Source organism: Coptis chinensis, chromosome 7, assembly GCF_015680905.1.
Source record: "Coptis chinensis isolate HL-2020 chromosome 7, ASM1568090v1, whole genome shotgun sequence".
Lineage (NCBI taxonomy): Eukaryota > Viridiplantae > Streptophyta > Magnoliopsida > Ranunculales > Ranunculaceae > Coptis > Coptis chinensis.
In genome coordinates, this window is record NC_141462.1 from 96,935,302 (window position 1) to 96,955,021 (window position 19,720).

A 19,720-nucleotide genomic window follows, 5' to 3' on the forward strand; every position below is an offset into this window, starting at 1 on the left:
TCATAGTGCTCCCGAGACTTGTTCCAACGCCTTCCTACCAAGATATCTAGTGTTTTATAGTGTCCAAAAAAGCCTTGAAAAGTTGAAAGCGAAGGAATTAGTCAAAACAATTCACTGACTCTCCACTTTCTGTCTCGGTCGGAAACTCTCGTGAATAGTCGAATAATCCAGGGTAAGTTTGTTTTGATTTGATAATACCTTGCCACACTCTATCACATCCTTTGACCTTGTGAAGATTATTAACAAACAATTTAATATGAAGTGGAAATAATAATATGATATGAAACGCTGAGGGAGTAATCGAGTTTGAACAAGGAGTTAGCGTCCAAGAGCATCTTTAATGGTAAGATCTGAAAAACACCAAACCAAATAAACACCAAACTAACTTTAGTTCAGATATCAAAATTAAACTACGTTGTTTTGGATAAACCGTGCAAGAATAGCCAACGCAACTTTCGAAACGCCGCCCAAAAAACCCACAGTTTAGTCCAAATCCCACGCCATACAAATTAGCCCAAAGCCCATGTTGTTTCGAAGCTCACACTGTTTTCTGAAAACCGCGCCAAAAAAACCCACAACATCCTATACACCCACGCGGTGTTTGAAAAACCACGCGGTTTATTGAACACCACATAGTACATTTGATACAACATCAAATCAAACACCAAATAGGAATCCATTTGGTGTTTGGTTTGGTGTTTTTTTTTGTTTGGTCTCAGCACTAAAGATGGTTTTTACAAAATTTTCAAGAATTTGGTGTTTGGTATTCAAGAGTTCTCACCATTAAGAGGTCACAATTAAAGATGTTCTAATAAGTCAAATGTCAAACACAGGGAAAACTAGTATGACGCAAGAACTCGGCATTGAGGGGCAGAAGCACTTAGAAGCCGCACATCACATTCTTTCATCAATGGACCATGAGCTTTGCAACCCAGCACTGTAGTCTGCTGCTGCCGTTCATTCTAATAATGCTTGCTTCTGACTCCTCATTACATAACAACACCAACTTTGACATGCCTGGTGGAGCTCTAGATGATACAAGTCTTCGTTACAACTTTTTGTGGTTTTGAGGGGACAATAGCATTCACAGCCAGAGAATTGAGGTCAAAATCGAGTATACAAAGACTTAATGCACTGCTATCAACATCAAAAATCTCATCCAAAAGCATTGGGGCGCAACCCCTAAGAATGTGGTTTTGAAAAATCAAAAGTCTGACAATGGGAGGCCACAAAAGCAAAAATAGAGGCATCAGTGGTACAATAAATACCTAACCCACCAAGACGTAATGGAAGTATCGATAAATGCCACTGCAAATTACCGAAGTCAGAACCATCAAAAACCACAATATCCTAGATAACACTGCGGAAATGTCGATCAAAAGTCTTAACTGACTCTCTAAAAAGACTAGGGATGGTGGACAAGTACGAATCGCAAAAATCAACTTAGAGAGCCCAACACAAGCTTGTAAGAGTGCTAACTCACACTGTAGATCTTCCAATACAACTAAACGGTCCATCAAAGTCATAATATTTTGAACACGCTTGCGAGCAAGGCCCATAACAAAGGATGAATCAATGTTGACCGCATCTCCAAGCAACCTAACCCCTTGTTGAGGACGAAACAAATCTAAGGAAAAAGGACTAGGAGTGGAGCGATGTGAATCCAATGATGGCCAAAATATCTCAATTTTAGCCATATTGATAACTAACTCGTAAAAAGGCCATTCTTCCTAAATATACCCAAAGTTGTCGCCACCTGTTCTGTATCTCTGATTAAAGTCCCATAATCTACGTACCAATTCTGTAGTAATAACTGACAACTAGACTGGATCCGTAGAATCAGGAGATGCAACACCAAGTGCAAAGATAAAGATAAAGGGACCCAAATGGTCACTTCGCTGGACCCAGTAGCAGACTATATGTAGCCATCTCCCAAATACAACCTCTAACAATACAAGTACTCGACCCAAGGGGCAATTGTTAGGCACGGATACGAATCTCTCTCAACATGATAGTCCGATCAATCATGTTAAAAATATTCTGAAAATCTACAAACAGCATTAAAAGAGAGGTACTGTCACTGGTAGCATATACCGTATGGTTGACAGTGTGCAAAAACATCTCAGCTCCACCAAAAACACCAACCCCATAATGAAAATCCTATTAGTACCCAACCACATCTTTGAAAACTCATTTCATTGCAATCTTGGAGACGTGTCAAACCATGCCCACAACTATAAGACAAATACTATTATCCGGCTTAAGACAAATACTATTATCCGGTCCCCGACCTATAACCAAAGATTCACCACAGGAGTCAATGCATTTAGCAAATCAAACGATATAGTTGTTGCTATGAATTCAACAAGTAACGGTTGTAATACATGACATTGTCCTCTCTACCTAAAAGGGGCTAACCAAAGATTCACCACATAATGTCTCCGCAGTTAGAGGCAACCCCTAATGATAATGATGACAACACTTTTACCACTACAACAAAATATCAATCACCAACTTTCAGCACAGGAGTTAATGCATTTAGCAAATCAAACGATATAGCATTTTTGTTTCAAATCAAACGATATAGTTGTTGCAGCACTATCTATCTATAGTAGTAGTAAGCAAACTAGTAGAAGATTCTCGTGTACTCTACAAGCTAACAGTTTAGGCCCCATAGTAACAGCAGGCCCTTGACACGTACTAGTTACTAGTTAGTTTTATATACTTTTACTTTTAGAAATGAGTGTAAGTCGTTTGGAAGAATTGAAAGATGAAGATTCTACACATTCCTTGCTTGGAAGACAACTACTCCTACCTGTAAGTATTTGCTCTCTCTCTCATGATGATGATGACGATGATGATGATGATGATGTTTATTTGACAGTATAATCGATGAGGGCTCCAAAGAAGCAGCGGCAGTAGATCCCGTTGAGCCGGACAAGATTCTCGAGGCTGCCAATCAACACGGCCTCATTCTGAAGCTCGTCCTCACCACTCACCATCACTGGTAATCCTCTATTTCTTTCATTCCAACTCAACAAACCAGCTCACTCCAAAAGAATCAATCTTTTTTAGGGATCATGCCGGTGGCAATGATAAGATTAAGCAGTTGGTCCCTGGTATTAAGGTCTATGGTGGTTCTCTTGACAATGTCCAAGGATGCACTCATCTAGTTCAAAACGGCGACAACATTTCACTTGGGGCTTCAAATATCAATATCTTGTCCCTCCACACGCCTTGGTATGTTTCTACTTCTCTTCAACAGATACAACTTGCACTAACTTATTACTGCCTATAGCTGCTTTTTATTTTTCCCTATACAAATCGACTTGATTTCATCAGCCACACCAGAGGTCATATAAGCTACTACGTCACTGGCAAAGAAGAAGAGAATCCAGCTGTTTTCACTGGGGATACTTTGGTGAGTCAAGCAAACTTGTATCTGTTTTCCTTTAGGCTTCTTATCCATATGGTAAATCTTATGTGATGCTGGTGATTATTGTTTTTCTACTGCTTGTTGTATTTTGTGGCGACTGAGAGCTTACGTGATTTGGGGATTTGGGTCAAAATGAGCAATCTTTTGCATCATTTTGATGCCTGAAACTTGAAATCAACTTACTAAATGATCTTGCAGCCGCAGGCTGTCTAAAGTACATAAGCATTACTCTGTTCATTAAACCTGATGGACCATGGCCATCCAATCTGTTTTTATAGTTTTTCATGGCATCATGTAGGTTCAACTTCCGAAATATATAGACAACAAGAATTGGTTGCAGATATGGTTGTATTTCTCTCAATCTGCAACATTTGTATAGTTTGATAGGTTGGAAAGTGATACATTTATTTAAATATTTATTTACTGGCCGGGAGGGCGGGGAGGAAGGCACATATATACTTTGACTGTGTTTCCAAAAATTACTTCAACACAAGAATTTCCTCGAAATTCCGATTTCAAAGTTAACAGCTGATTATAGTTTTTTGTTACCTGTGTAGTTTGTCGCTGGTTGTGGGAAGTTTTTTGAAGGCACAGCAGAACAGATGTATCAATCTCTGTGTGTAACACTGGGATCATTACCAAAGCCCACTCAAGTTTATTGTGGCCATGAGGTATTTAAATTTTCTTTATGACAGAAAATACATTTTTCCTTTGTCTTTTCTCTAGGCAGTTTGTTCTGAGATTTTGTCTGGTTTTCAGTTTTCTTATATTACCATACTTTGTGAAGCCTGATTGATCGATTTCCTGTGTGTTTTCGTGGACTGCTTTGAGAGTTTACAAGGATATTTATTAAATGATTGCAACCATTTAGTTAACTTATGCGAAAGGGACTCACATTTATGGGCCACCCTGGAAATATAGTTGTGAAGAACCATATTATAATCATATATGTTGATAGTTGTTTTACAATTTGCATTACTCACTACCCATGTGAAAAACTCATGAAGTTTTGTTTCTCTCTGTACTCATTAAACTGGTATAAAAAAGATAATGTCTGTCTGTTTTTCTTTCTTCAGTACACAGTGAAAAACCTGCAGTTCGCTTTGACTGTTGAACCAGATAATGAGAAGATAGTGCAGAAGCTATCATGGGCTCAGCAACAGCGACAGGCAAATCTCCCCACCATTCCATCAACAATCCAGGATGAATTTGAGACCAACCCATTTATGCGTGTTGACATACCAGAATTGCAGGTACTGTTTCCCTTTTCGTATTGTGTTTGAGGGAAAATATAAGTAACTTCTTTAGATTCTAGAATTTTCGACACAAAGCTTAGTGGTCTATTTGTTGTTGACTTGATTCTTTTTGGTATGTAACGTGCCTTTTTGACAAGTGACAGAATGTTGTTTTCTATCAAAAGAATAACTGATCCTGTCTTATATTTTATTTTTGGGTTAACTAGTATTAACCCCCACACACACACACACAAAAAAAACACGGTCAACCCAAGTTGACTGTTTTTTTGTATGTACTTGGGGGGGAGGAATCCTAATTGGCTCATCTGGGGGGGGACTAACCCTTTATTTTTTTGAGAAGATAGTTAATAGTCCAAAAAATTATGAGAAGATATCCGAAAATATGTTCTTCCAGTAGTTTTGGTTTCTTTATTGCTGTAATATGTCAATAAATGCCTAACTTGGTCCTAGTGGATGACATCCTAGGGGCATACAGTTGCTATATTTCTCTTACAGTAATAGTTCATCATTTGTTGATCGAAGTTTTTATTCATCAGACAGAGAGAACCTAGTGACTAAATGTCTTATTGGTTTCCTTTCTCTTTTATAGTTATTATCTCCTCATCTCTTGAAGTTTATTCTTCTTTGTTCACATATGTACTCCTTTGAAGATGAAGAAACTAAAATTTCGTCAAACCTTTTCCCCACTTGCAGCTTACTAGGAAGCTGACATCCTTCATTTGTTGTGTATAAATTTGTTCTAATTGCATTTGTCTTGTTCACTATTTCTCTGAAAATGAACAGTTCCTTCCTGAATTTGCCCTCCCCCGGCCTCCTCTAACCTTGGCCCTCCCTCGAATGTGAATATGTCCATAATATCTCATATCACATATGTGAGGGATTTTAACAGTGTTTTTTTGTTTCAATGTCGCAGGTGGCGGTCTGCCTTGACCCTACCTCACTTCTTCCAAAACTGAATAAATAGATAAATAAAAGTTAAAAAAGGGAACTATCCTGAAGTCACATAGACTGTTCTAATCTTGAGACTTTTTTTTTTTCTAATGTTGAGACATTTACTATACTTTATGTAAAATAATTTGATGTTAGTCATCAAGCATATTTCGTAGTTTGATGTTACTTTTTATCCGTAAGCATAAAATATAATGGATAATTTTCATTTTGATTTTATAGGTGAAAGTTGGTTGTCAAACCCCTGTTGAAGCTCTCCGAAACATAAGGCTGCAGAAGGACAATTGGAGGGGTTGATGTGAAATGAGGTGGCAAAAAGACAATCAGAGGGGTTGATGAAGCCTGCTGATATTGAATAAACAGTTGTTATAATTATGTATGCATTGTAACTTTTAGCTTGCAGAGTCACCGTGTTGTGTGCAGACGAATGTTTCATGATGATATTTTGTAAAGACCCATGTCCTACTAAATTATATAGTTGCAGAAAATCATCAATGAGATACCCCTTCGGATATGTGCATCAGATGAATAGCCCCGCCCGTTGCATTTTTTTCAAAGGATTTTTGGCATCCATTATGATGTCCAGATTTACAGTTTTCCTCAGTATGCTACGTAAATCTGGTAACATGTGCTTTAAGTCGTCTTTGTGGAATATTACTCAAAGGGCCAATACTTGTCTATCGGGGCAGCTTATATTCTTGTATTAACTGATCGTTTGTGTTGTATATCTTCGTTTAGCAATTTTATTCCATATACTTCGTCACCTTTATGGAAAAATTGTTTTATTCCCCATGTTCCTTCACTTGATTGACTTACGGAACGAGCATAGGTTGCGCTTTAGAAGCTCGGACATGGCTATGTAAGTTTTGGTTTTGACTTTCCACACTCTGCTGTGGAGGGCCTAATACCAAATTTGTCGCAAACTAACACCTCTGCATAGCTATCCCCATAGGCTTGCCTTTCTCCGCTTTGAGGTGCATATAAAATTCGCCTTGGTGTACTTTGAATAGATTTGGTGTTAGGCTTGAGGCCTTAGAACTTGTGTTTTTGTCGAACCTCTTTCTAATGACTATACTCTTAGGGAAGGTATGTATGAGGATGATGCCTCAGGAACTCCATATGTAACAAGTTGATTATCAATAAAACAGGTGGGGGTCAGCCTTAACCCCAGCTTAACTTTTTTTTAAAAAAAAAAAAATCGCCTTGGTTAATTTTTACGCTTTTTTCTTAGTCAAGTCTGGAACTTTAAACAAACGACCTGTAAACAAAATAATTATAGGTCATTTGTTTATAGGTTGATCTGATGGCTACAAAGGGCAAGGGAGAGACAATATGGCTGCAAGCCTGCAAACGAGTATGCGATGGATATCCATGGAGATTAGTGGGTAGTCCTTAACTGAAAGTGGGTAGCCCTTAGCTGAAATTATCGAGGCATACTACATTACATTCCGCACAACAGAGGCAGGGCATTTCCTTTCATTTTCTTTTTAAAATTTTTGAAGGTGCAAAATCAAGAGCAAATTCTCATCTAAACTTTGCGTATTACCTGCAGAAGGCAAGTAGGCAGTGACTAAAGTATTAAACTTGTTGAGAAGAAATAACATCACTATTTCGCATATGTTTTGCCAAAATGGTTGTTGACCCTTGGCAAGTTGGCAGTCATGCTCCATGTCTCAAAGATCTGTGGTTAAACCGATTGTGATTTCCTAAAGGCTGTAGAGCTTCTAACAAAAAAATTTATAGACAGACCGAGAGCAGTATTTCCTACTCATATTTTTAATAGGCACACCCAGAATAGTATTTCCTACTCATTTCACATAAACATGAACATGAAATATAGAAACAGGGCCTACTTTGTTGGTTTTTTACATTTACATTCCTACATATACATGCATCAACAATAAAGTTCTGTTCTCGTAGGCTTTCATATACTGCCTGTATAAGTGTATAGTTGTGGTTTCCAGCCCTCCACCTGTTTCTCACAGAATCTCAGAAGCCTTCAACTTTCGCTGAGTACTCCCTGTATAATTTGTTTATTTTCTAAACATGCCAAAGACCAAGATGCAAATATATGATACAAATAAATCATAAATAAGTGTCATGGACACAAATTTCTTTATTGCAACTCCTAGTACACATTTACTGAAATAGTAGAAATAAGTCACTCAAGTCTCCAACCGTTCAATGAAAATATTATATAGCCATGAAGAATTGTTACCTTGGCACAGGCTCCACCATTGGACTGTTAAAACATCTTATGCAGGCGCCAGATCATAAATTATGGTTAAAAGCACAAGAATAAATCAAATGAACGATCTAAGTTTACAACAACCACAATTGACATCACCGAACAGTAACAACAGGTATCCAAAACTATAGCAGGCATTGCCTTCTTTTCCTATTTCTCAAAGATACTGTTCCCACTACAAGCACAAACTCACCAGCCAATGTTATAAGCTTCATTCCTTTATAGATATGATGGAGCAATAGGCACATTGAGACACTGGGTATCTGAGAATGAAGTGCCTGAGGAATCACTGCAGAGAATGAGAGACAGAAAATAATGATCCCTACCGTCCTGTTTTCGCACGCTTCATCCCACTTGAATTGAAAGGAGAAACACTTCCACTTGGTCGAGGACTCTCTTCTCTCAGATTAGAATTTAGCAGTGCCAGTTCACGTAGCTGTTGCCTTTTATAGAAATCCTGTGACTCATCCTGTGGATGTATAGAAGGATGACACCAACTACGTTAGCACTAAGGACCAAAAAAGAATATCAGATAGTCACTTTGCTTCTGGCATACATAACTTACACGGAAGGAGAAACAGAATTAAACCATGAGATACCTTTCATATCACATAAATAGGCAATTGTCCAATTTAAAGGGAACCTTTTTCTCCAACCATTTTTTAATGTCCAAACTAATGTAGTAGCAAAGATACCGCATTTCCATTTCTTTTCTAAGTTACATGGACACTTCATACTTTTTGAAAAATCAGAGACACACGGACACTCGTGTCACACAGACGGATACATTGTGCATAAGGGTTTCTTCTATTACCTAAAAGACTAAGAAAATAATCGATTGACATAGTTAGAACTTAGAACTCTATGATATGCTTCATAGTTATTTATTTGTTAGGAGGCGCTGTGTAAGATCTTGAGCCTAAGAATTAGTTGTGTAAATAAAGAATAGTAATATGTTTATGTTTAATTAGCCGTGCTCCCATGTCTAACTTTATATAGGTCGCTGTGTTGGACACTCCGTTTCCATGCCGGATACCAATAAGCTTATCCGTGTCCATTTGTGTTAGATTCCAAATAAACTAACATTACTGTGCCCAGTTTGACTCGAAGCAATACATTTTCTTTTGTTTCTTCTTCATTTTGAAACATCAATTTGGAAGAGGAAAAAAAAAGTCAGTGTGAGGAGTGTCATATGTATTAGCCATACATTCAATAAGAATACAAGTTTTGTCCCACCCTCAAGGAGGCATCACTTGGTATGGATGAGGATTGCAGGTGAATTGAACACACCACAAAACCAGCAACCCCACCACTATCATGCATACAAGTTAGAAAACACTAACTACAACATTCTTGCCCTCAACAATCAGTAGGCCTGTTCTATAAATGGTAGAACAGTTAAAGTAGTAAAAGATAACCAAGAAAAGTGAGATTGGATTACTTCAGCATACAAGACGTCCAGAAGGAGCAGAAGAATGGTACTGCCCCAAATCTATGATATCTGTACCATGTACTATGCGTACATGGAAAGAGATCTTATACCTACTACCAGACATGAGTACTTCATTGAAAACCAAAAAATAACACCAGAAATAATATAAGAAATTTTCTCCTTTTTATTATTTCATAATTCCGAACGAGTTCCAGCAGTGTTATTGCTTAATTATATATAACTGAATCCTACTAGAACTGCAACAAATTGTTGGATTGGAGAACATACCACTGGTTTAAGCAACTCTTCAAGAATTTCCTGTGCCTGTCTCAGCCGTGTATCAACAATATTCGCTGGTAACTCAGCCTCAACCAAAATATGCAGAGGTTGGTTGAGGTGCTCATAACCTGGCCTTCCTCGTAGCTTATCCTCCTTAGGGGTGAAATAACAGATAATTAGCAAGAATAAACAACATTACCAACAAATTTAAGTTGAAATAGACTTGCCTCAAATAAAATACTTTTTTTTTTCCGTTAAACATATAAGACTTGACTCTAGCAAATGCTTTGTTTTTCTAGTTTATAAATCTCTTCAAGGGAAAAGAAAAATGAAAAATAAAAAAGGAACTTGACTTGAGCAAAGTCATGAACAAGTAAACAATATTAGCTATTTCAGAGAAATTTACAACATACTTTCACTTTCACCGAGCTACGGTACATCTTGGAAAAACATGTATTACCTTTCCTGGATCTTTTATGGAACCTTTTCCTCTGATGTAGACACGGCAACCTGTAGACGCCTCCACCCTTTTTAGTGAATTCCCCCTGGGGCCTAGCAGTCGCCCAACAAAATTGAACTAATCCATGACAACAACGTCAGTCTCAATTCCTTTTTAGGGGTAAAATCAATGGTTTACAAGAAATGCTGTCAAAATATGACTAAAATTTATGAGCAGAAAACTTACATTTGGATAACTATCAACTGGAATTTCCAAACGCAAAATCTTTTTAACAATGTATGAACTTGGGCTTGCTGGTGCCCCTTGCCAGTCCATTGTCACCCCTTGTGGTACACCTAATCTCTGTCGTACATAGAAGCAAAAGTCACTATGCGCATTTCAGAGATGTGAGGCATATCTAAACAGAGGCTCTTTGGACACTTTCCCAAACCAATCGGAATCTAACTGGAGAACTAATTAGCCTCAAATTTCAACACAAACTTGTTCAGAAAAAAAAATAATCTTCAGAAGATAATAAAACACCGTGTTCAGTGCACACAAACTACTAAATCAATCCTACTAAACTGGAAAGTAAATCCAAAAGGAACCTTGAAGTCCAAGGAACGATATCTATAAACATGGATTCTTCTATGCAAAAAGAAAATACTAAATAAATCAATTCCTAAATCTACTAACTATAAGATAGAATAATGCTAGTTGCCAAAATCACGCTTCTTGTCCTACATCAATTTGGGCCATTAATTTACAAGTTTCTCCACTTTTGTTGGCATCAGAAAGCCATAGCCCATGGGTAAACAAAATCAAGAGGTCGCTCACTGTTTCATTTAGTAAGCTGCATGTGATACGCTCCACCTTTGGATCTTCAACCCTCTCATTTGAACAGTTTAAGAGTTAGTCATAATCTGCTTGAAGTAGGCAGTCCTAAAGAATATCAAAACATTCCAGAGAAAACTTTTTTTATCTTTTAAATTGTAGAATAACTTTTTAAATAGATATGCATTTGGATGAAGTTAGAACTTCAACTACTATTTCCCTCTCCTCACCAGCAAATTTCCAAGAATCTTACCCGAGCAAGAACCATGTGCGATCCACAATCATTTATTATTGTCCTTGATACGACAAAGAATTTAAAATCTCAATGAAAAATCAATCTCTATCTTCTCCCTATCATTTGCATACCCCTTTCTATTGAGATTTATATCCCGGTCTCCATTCTCCCTTTTCATGTTTTCCTCGAGAATAAGAAGAAGAGGAGTTCCACCCCCACCCCCTTCTTCATTTTCATTCAATACAATGTCAGTTCATCTAACACACACAAACGCACGCACACGGACGCCCACACCCGCACCCGCACACAGACACAGACACAGACACACACACACACACACACACACATAGTTAAACTTACTCGAGGCATAAATGTTGGTGATACCTAACAACCAACTTACCTCAATTCATGCTTAGAGCCTTAGATAAACTGTCTCGTCGCACTTCTAAACAGCATTACTAACATAGACCTGTTTTCAGTTGCTCGAATATTGGACTTAACCATAAAACTAGAGGCATATGCTTGGAAAGATGGGATATTGTTTTAGGTAAGTAAGAGGTTAATGATACCTAAGAGGCTAAATTCCACCTACGATATTGAGAAATTGCAGGGGCAGAAAATGCCCTTCTACGCCACTACATCCACACACACCTGACAATCTGACATAACTGAATAAGGAATCATACTCCATATACATTGTCCCCTCCTCCAATGTACCCTGAAGTCGATGAAGCTATAAACCATTCACCGACCCAGGAAACACCCAAATTAACCCAGATAAACCAATCAAGAATAGTTCCTTTGACATTAAAGACCACCTCATCCATTGTGGGCCTGGGGGAGTCAAAGATTCCATCATTCCTTCATTCAATAAAAGTATAAAACCCATAGGATAGCCACAACCAAGTGCTCAAAAATACATTCCTTAAGTTTTTAAAACATTAAATTAACTGCTAAATTTGCAATATATTCCGTGTATGAATAGGGATTGAAATGCAAGGACTGATGATGGCAAAATTTAGGTAAAACATTATTTTCTGATTACAGTGGTGATGTGTGATAGTTCCTTGCCCTTCTGCTTAATTGAAAAACAAGGTCGACATATATAGTGTCTATCAGATTGAAGCATGGGAACAATTAAGAAACACCGTAAAGGATAAAATGAGGTCCTATCAAATGAACACAACATGTTTTCATCTAATAAATTGGTTAACAAGGCTCACTAATTGGAATTCACCACTTTTCAGGGGAACAAGGTTATCCTCCATGATGAACCATAACATAGTATGTGTGGCTGGAAATAATTCATCTGGTTTTTCCTCACATAGGTTGCCTCTTGGATAAGGTGATTATTCATTATCAGATCAACTGGAGGGTTCACCTTCAAAATACCAAACATAAAACCCTATGTAAGGAGTGCCGATGGATAGATAATCGGACTATGACACCCTTAAGAAATTTCTTTCTTGATGAGGTAGCAGAAGCTACATTCCGATTAAGTAAATCTCTAGTTACGTGTATGGTGTGTAGTGAGACTCAATGAGGCTAACAAACTTCATATCTTACTTTAAGGTCCATATATGCGTACTAGAAATGATTATATTAATATATTATCTATTCATTGTCAGATACATACGATTGGAATATATAGAACTGAATGCAGGTACATAATGAGTGCAGAGCAATTGCAAACAAGAAAAAAATAAAATAAAATGAAATAAAAATAAAGGTAAGATATAAGCAAGTAGTAAATCAGTTACCTCCTGCAGGAGGTTATTCCAACCAGTTAAGCTCGATCCTCCAACATTTGACATAAGGTTTGGAGAAGACATAGGACTGGGGCTTCCATGATGCAGTCTGTCATAGTCACCAAAACCTGGGTTGGAGACCATCCCGGACACTCGTATAATTTCTGTGCACGCGAAAGGGCACACGAACATGAGAAAATGATCCTGTTTCTTAAATAAATGTCATGACATCTGCTGCAATGTATTGAAGACCGTCATTTTTAATAGAATAGCGTGGGCGTGTACTGTTATCTGCCTCCAGCATCTCAATCAAGTGTTATACTAAACGACTAATCATATTGGTATGCTTGGAAAGTTAAAAAAACATTTACTAGTACAATACAAGCATTATACATGTAAAAGCTAAACTGAAGTCTTCATCCACATAATGCATTAAAAAAAAAGATGCTTACTAGGAACATATGGTTGGTAAGCAAATTAGGAAAATAAATAAAGAACATTGGACACAAGATTGATGTTATCCAAGTTGAATAATGTTAAAAAATAATGTCCAATAAAAATAAAAACTAAAAAAACAGGGGAGGAGGAGGAGGAGAAGGAAAGACCTTGATTTAAGAGGCGACTACAAATAGGGAGAACTTGCATGAAGGGCCCAAGCTTTTGATGTTCGGCTAACAACTCAGTTAAGTAGTGACTGTAAAATTAAGGAACAGATTAATAAAAAAAAAAAAGAAAAAATTAAGTGTAATAAATAAGAAGAAGGAAAACCTGTCGTCGGAGGCAGTCCTTAATATCTGAGGAGAGGCGGTTCTTGCTGGGGAGAAATTGTGACTATAGAGGCTTCCTGACATCACTAGTGTGCTGCTGATTCTGATATTTGATATTTGATATTTGATATTATTACAACAGACAAATACAAATATTTTTTTATAGGATCAATAAACTCTTTGATTTCATCAACAGTAGTTGTTCAACACACAAACAAACTAATATTAATAATCAATAAAGATGTCTTCTTCCTCAACCAACGTGCGGTCTTGTGTTCCCTAAATGGGAAGGGGAGCTGGGAAGGGGGAAGGGCGAAGGGGGAGAAATAATAATAATATAATAATAAATTTAATTTGTTTATATATATATATATATAAGGAAATAAATGAATAAATGAGATATAAATAAATAAATAAAATATTTTTTTGTGTGGAAATGATTGCTGGGAGGGGGGGGTTCTTTTATTATTTGGGTGAAGGGGTGGGTAGCCGTAGTGTGTAGGGTTTAAGCCCTTCCCTTCACTTCCTTCCAGTAAAGGCTTATTAACAAACAGCCTACCTACAGCTGAGCAACACACCCCAAACCAACAAAAAAAAATATATATTATTATATTTAATAAAAACAATAATGTTTGTTTTTCATTGTTTTTTTTTTTTTTACAGTGGAGAAGAGAGACAAAATGAGCCGCAGTAGATCCCTGAAGCGTCATCATGAGACAGAAAAAGGGAGAGGAAAAAAATAATAAAAAAAACAGACAGACAAACAAATACGTGGCCCCCACCCACTCGAGCGCTCAAAAAACATGGTTACCGTGATAACCACCCATATATATTCATCTTCGGTTCCCACGATTCCACGCTATAGCTTTGTGCTTCGAGATTCTTGCATTTGGTCTTTCAAAATCAGCGCACTGTTTTCTACAGTAAATGCACCCTCGTGTGAATCATTTGACTATTGAGTTCTGCACCCATCATCGTGCGTACGACTTCAAATTTAAGATTTAATCTTTCGTGGTAACAAATGTACTATTGACCAATGGATGGTACAAATGTACTATATCTCTCAACATGAATATGCATTTACAACTGGAGCACTCGTATCAAAATGATAAAAGATACCAATATACCATGTCAAAAACACCACAGATAATAGATGTATCATCACAACATAAGCGTGCGGTCCTAGAATCTACTAGTTTGAGTGTGTCATGCAAGTGAATAACATCGGTTGCAAAATAGGAGATTCCAAAAACACCATTAACTAAGGGTGTTTGTCGATGGGTACCAGTTTAACAGAATCCTAGAAAAAATCATGGTTCCGGTTTCTATTTTTAGGAACTGTATTAAAATGTGTATTAAAAAAACCGGACTATATAAAACTAGAACCGAATGGTTTTTTAACCATTCTATAATTGGAATCGTACGTTATCGTACTTTTAATATAAAAAATATTGAAAGAAAAAATATAAAAACTCAAAACGTTCATTTATATATTATTAAATTTTATTTATTAGTATAATATGTAGTTTTCATAATATTTAATGTTATAAATAATATAAAAATATAGTTTACAACCTGAAATATATGGTTTTATTTAACTTATTATTGAATGACATCATTATTTATATCAATATTTAAAAAGTGGCTCGTTCGTGCGATATTTTTGTATTTTTAGTACACTTTTTTTAATAAGATCAATAAAAAATATGTGTAAATAATGAATCTCTTAAGAACCGAAATGAAAAACCGAAACCGAAAATACACGCTAGAAACCAATGGTTATGGGTATGGTTCTACAATTTTAAAAACCATAAAGAATCGGAACCGAAACTGTAACATTAAATGATTATTGGTTCTTACAACACTAAAAACCGGCCCATTGACACACCTACATTAACGTTTGAAAAACATAAACAAAATCAAGGGTGGATCTATGAGTTAGCTATCTAGGGCTTACCCCCCCAACTTTCACTATTCCTGAATTATAACCCTCCTCCCTAAAAGTCAAAAACTAACCAAATAGTAATGGCTAGGCAGTTAAAATCGGTTTTCGAAACTAATCGGTCAAGGAGTGATATGCGGTTAATCGGCAATTAATTGGTGATTTAATCGGTTATATCGAATGTATATATTTGACGTTTTCAAAATATATAATAGTATAATCATACAAAATATTTCTAAAAAGTGATCCGAGATACAACAAAAAATATCAAACTCTCATAATCACATTTAACTATCTCAATTTTGGAATACTACAAATATGTCAAACACAAAAATTACGTTAAATATTTAAATGAATAAGGGGATTGAGAAACAATAATATTTATTATCGAGATAATACAATAATTTGTATATTTAACTTTCGTTATGGAGGGAAAAATAAGTAAACTCTTAACTTTGTGTATTTATTGGGTTCTATTATTATTAATACGGTTTAATAATATAATTCGTTAATTTTACATATTTTTTTGGATGGGGAACCGATATTTTCAATAATTTTTTTTTTTCTAGGTTTAGCGAGAAATCAGTCATCTAGGCCGATTAATCGGTCAATTCGGTGATTAAATCGGTTCGGTGAGAAAAATTAAAAAATCGGTAAAAACTAATCGATTTACCAACGATATGCGATTAATCGACTGAGATATCCGATATTGATAGCATAGAGTAATGACAATTAAGACTAGTAGCTCCCTCTTAAGGAGAATCTTGCATCTGCCCTGACATAAAATGATATAAGCTCAAACAATTGTATTAACCAAAAAACGGCATAGAAAAAAAAAATGATAGTGCACATACTCCAATTAGTGTGATTAAGGTTAAGGGAACCCCCTCCCTCCATATATATATATATATATATATGGGGTAGGTTCCGTTTACAACACATTTTATACAACGTTTTATACAATACCCTTTGAAAATATGAATTAAACCTTGATTCCTTGTATATATGATCTCCACACCATGGAGATCATCTCCACAAAAATTCAGCTCATTTGGAAACTCCTAACCATGAGAAAAATTGCTCTCAACCTATGAATTTTTATCAACGGTCTGACAAATCATTTTGCAACTTTTTTTGGCAAACTTAGAAATGTTCAAAGGACCCAAATTTGTGGAGATTATATCCATGGTGAGAACATCTTATCTACAAAAAAATTAGCCCTTAAAACATCTTGAAGGGTTCGGTGGGGGTATTGTATAAAACGTTGTATAAAAAATGTTGTAAACGGAACCTACCCCTATATATATATATATATATATATATATATATATATATATATTTAATAAGAAAATTTTACTAACAATGATAATAAGTTTTACAAATAATTAAGACAAGCACGCAACACGTTGCGCCTCAAGTTTTTTCTGAATGACAAATCATATCCTCATAAATACAAATTCGTTAGAACCAGCTGTCATTACGTTACTGTCCATAACTTTCTGCAACCTCTTAAGAAGCTCAACAGACTATTGTACCAAGAAACCAAAAGTGTCGACGGAATGAAACAGTGTTGGTTAGCCTTACAAACATTCTCGTGTCTTCCCTGCCGCTGTTTTATTAGTTGTTTCTCCCACCTCATAGATTTCACCCCCAAGCCTACCAACAGAGATGCTCCAGTTACATCAACACATGCATGTATCCCTTCAAACCAACTGTAGATCAATACATCCATAGGTCGAAATGTCGATCTACCATAATTCGAATCAATGAGAAAATTGATAGGAGCCTCCTTATTCACTTATACCCCATCCCTCCAAAATGCATCACATAAAATGTATATAACATGATCATGTCGATATTTGAAACCTTAAAAATGTCTACAACGTATTGCATGGTCCCCGAAAGCATCCAGCCTACTCATTTTGCAAACAATACATAAACCGCCGTCAGAGTACAAAAAATCATGATGCGGTACTGGAGAATATAACGATACTTCACCGGCAACATACATACGTCCAAGTCCCTCTATCGGAATAGCAAGTATAAAATCATTTGCGTGTTCTGAATGCAGACATCTAATGACTATTTTTTGACGAGCAGATAACTCAAACTCCCTCTCAAGACTAGCAACAATCATACCGTAAAACGTTTATGCCAAAACTTTTTGAATTGGGAGGAGAGAAATTTGGGTTGTTTGATTTTTTAGATTTTAAAATACAAATTTGTAAAACAAATGAAACTTTAAGAGGGAGAGAGAGATGGGAAATGTTCAACTTCACCATTAGAGTTGAATCCTCCATTTAAAAAGATGTAATACTTGTAAGTCTTCATATTTACTTTGATTTATAGACAAACCAAAGTAAATATGTAAATTTTGATCCCTATAAGAGATTTTCTATCTCTATATTATACCTAACTAGTATGAATGAAAAAACGAGAGATTTTTGTCTCTAAATGATCATCTTCATCTTTAATTTCTTATCTTCATTAGCTATTTTTTAATTTGGAGCTTAACATGGAGAAAGAACTTGTGAAAACCTTACACAGGAGTTACTTCAATTAAAATGAAATTTTCTCATCCAATTAGCTTCATTAAACCCTCCCCAAGAGGAAAAGTTATCCAATTGTCATTGGAACTACTCTTACACTAAGAATTAAAAACATAAAAACTAAATAAGATAAAAGCTAAAGAAGTTTGTATTAATTGAGGCTAAAAAGAAAAGCTAGTAAATGAACTAATGAAAATAATATATCATGGGATTTTAGGCTATCCTACTTTTATATGTTTCAAGTATGGTTTATATGTGTGGATTAGTCAATGAGCAAAAAATATCACTAAAGTCCGTTACATTACATACAAGCCCGAAATGTGATAAAAGAGCACGTGTTTTACTATAGCACTATTATTGTCCATTTATATTGGTCATGTGCAAACGGGCTTCATATCACTAAAAATATCTTCTCGAGTCGAGTCAAAAGTTATACCCATTTGAAATTTTGTTGACTTTTAAGCCTTTTTGCTATTTGGGTTAACTTTTGCTTGACTTATTTAACTTGGTTTTTTGAAGGCTTTTTCTTCTTAAATCTTGGCTTAACTCTATGGAATTCTCCTAGCAATCAACTTAGCTATATTTCTATGCGAATTTGACTTATTTTCACACATACTCAATTCCAAACCCTTAAACATACAAAAGAGATTAAATGGTGATTCATTCACATTATTATAAACACAATTGACCTAAATGAAGTGTTCTTAAGGGGTTTAAACCATGTTTTTAGGTTTTTATTAACAACTAGAGAATTGAGGTCAAAATCGGGTAGACAGAGACTCAATGCATTGCTAATAACATAAATAATTTCATCCAAAGGCATTAGACCACAACTCCTAAGAATGTGGTTTTATTTTTTATTTTTTAGTTTTTTAACCACAAATATTATATTTTATTTTTATCGAAAAAAATAAATACAAATCGTACAAAAGTGGAAGGGGACAAGCGCTTATAAGTTATGTTGCCTACCCTTTTTGAATAGCAAATCCCATATCTCTTAGAACATACTCATTATACCCAATTATCATTACATTGTTGACACTTACTTTTTGCACCCTAGTGAGGACTTCAACAGCTTCCAGTGCTAAAAATCCAAAAGTACTATGAAGTTGTGTTAGTTAGCCCTCGCATGTACTCTCATGTTTCTCAACGTTTGCTGCAGTTGCATTAATGATTGTTTGTATTCTCCTACCTCAAAGACACCATTACCAAACCCAACCACCGGAGAAATTCCAGTGTCGTCTACACATGCATGCTGCTTCATTTCGTACCAATTATAGATAAAGATATCTATTAGCCGAAGTGTTGATCTACTTTCCATATGGATTGTAAGGAAGTTAACATGAGTCTCTTTCTTTCCCTGTATGCTTGCGTGCCGAACCACATCATATCAAATATCTTGTATGTGATTATGTCTGTATTTGAAACATGAAAGTGTTTGCAATGTGTTACATGATCCCAAAATGTGTCAAGACGAATCTTTTTGCATATAGGGCAAATGACACCACCAATATATAAGGGGATCATTAGATGGTAGCGGAGAACCACACGGTACTGAACTGGTGACATCTGATGTCCGAGACCTTCTATAGGGACAATAAGGAGAA

At 36.0% G+C, this 19,720-nt stretch overlaps 2 protein-coding genes across 2 annotated transcripts; one reads left to right on the forward strand and one right to left on the reverse strand.

Moving 5' to 3' along the window:
- The first annotated feature begins 2,430 nt into the window (after nucleotides 1-2,430).
- Nucleotides 2,431-6,154, forward strand: GLY2 (Metallo-hydrolase/oxidoreductase superfamily protein). The gene is made up of 8 exons (XM_086570855.1): nucleotides 2,431-2,520; nucleotides 2,619-2,817; nucleotides 2,885-3,007; nucleotides 3,076-3,240; nucleotides 3,343-3,421; nucleotides 3,994-4,107; nucleotides 4,513-4,689; nucleotides 5,863-6,154. Exons 2-8 carry the CDS (start codon nucleotides 2,771-2,773, stop codon nucleotides 5,935-5,937), a joined length of 780 nt encoding a protein of 259 aa, XP_086426981.1. The 5' UTR covers nucleotides 2,431-2,520; nucleotides 2,619-2,770; the 3' UTR covers nucleotides 5,938-6,154.
- Nucleotides 6,155-7,728: 1,574 nt separating this feature from the next.
- Nucleotides 7,729-13,964, reverse strand: LOC147490375 (KH domain-containing protein At3g08620-like). The gene is made up of 7 exons (XM_086569783.1): nucleotides 13,624-13,964; nucleotides 13,461-13,549; nucleotides 12,868-13,019; nucleotides 10,285-10,401; nucleotides 10,060-10,176; nucleotides 9,609-9,752; nucleotides 7,729-8,357 (listed from the first exon to the last, which is right to left on the reverse strand). The coding sequence occupies exons 1-7, from the start codon at nucleotides 13,704-13,706 to the stop codon at nucleotides 8,211-8,213; spliced, it is 849 nt and encodes a 282-aa protein (XP_086425909.1). The 5' UTR covers nucleotides 13,707-13,964; the 3' UTR covers nucleotides 7,729-8,210.
- Between the last annotated feature and the right edge of the window lie 5,756 nt (nucleotides 13,965-19,720).

Bases quoted from the DNA above. Each gene is read 5' to 3' on its own strand.
- GLY2 (XM_086570855.1), top strand. From the start codon at position 2,771: ATGAAGATTCTACACATTCCTTGCTTGGAAGACAACTACTCCTACCT. The intron at 2,818-2,884 runs GTAAGTATTTGC...TTTATTTGACAG, and splicing joins GAAGACAACTACTCCTACCT to TATAATCGATGAGGGCTCCA. The intron at 3,422-3,993 runs GTGAGTCAAGCA...TTACCTGTGTAG, and splicing joins TTTTCACTGGGGATACTTTG to TTTGTCGCTGGTTGTGGGAA.
- LOC147490375 (XM_086569783.1), bottom strand. From the start codon at position 13,706: ATGTCAGGAAGCCTCTATAGTCACAATTTCTCCCCAGCAAGAACCGCC. The intron at 13,550-13,623 runs GTTTTCCTTCTT...TTAATTTTACAG, and splicing joins AGGACTGCCTCCGACGACAG to TCACTACTTAACTGAGTTGT. The intron at 8,358-9,608 runs GTATGTTCTCCA...ATACATCCACAG, and splicing joins AAGAGTTGCTTAAACCAGTG to GATGAGTCACAGGATTTCTA.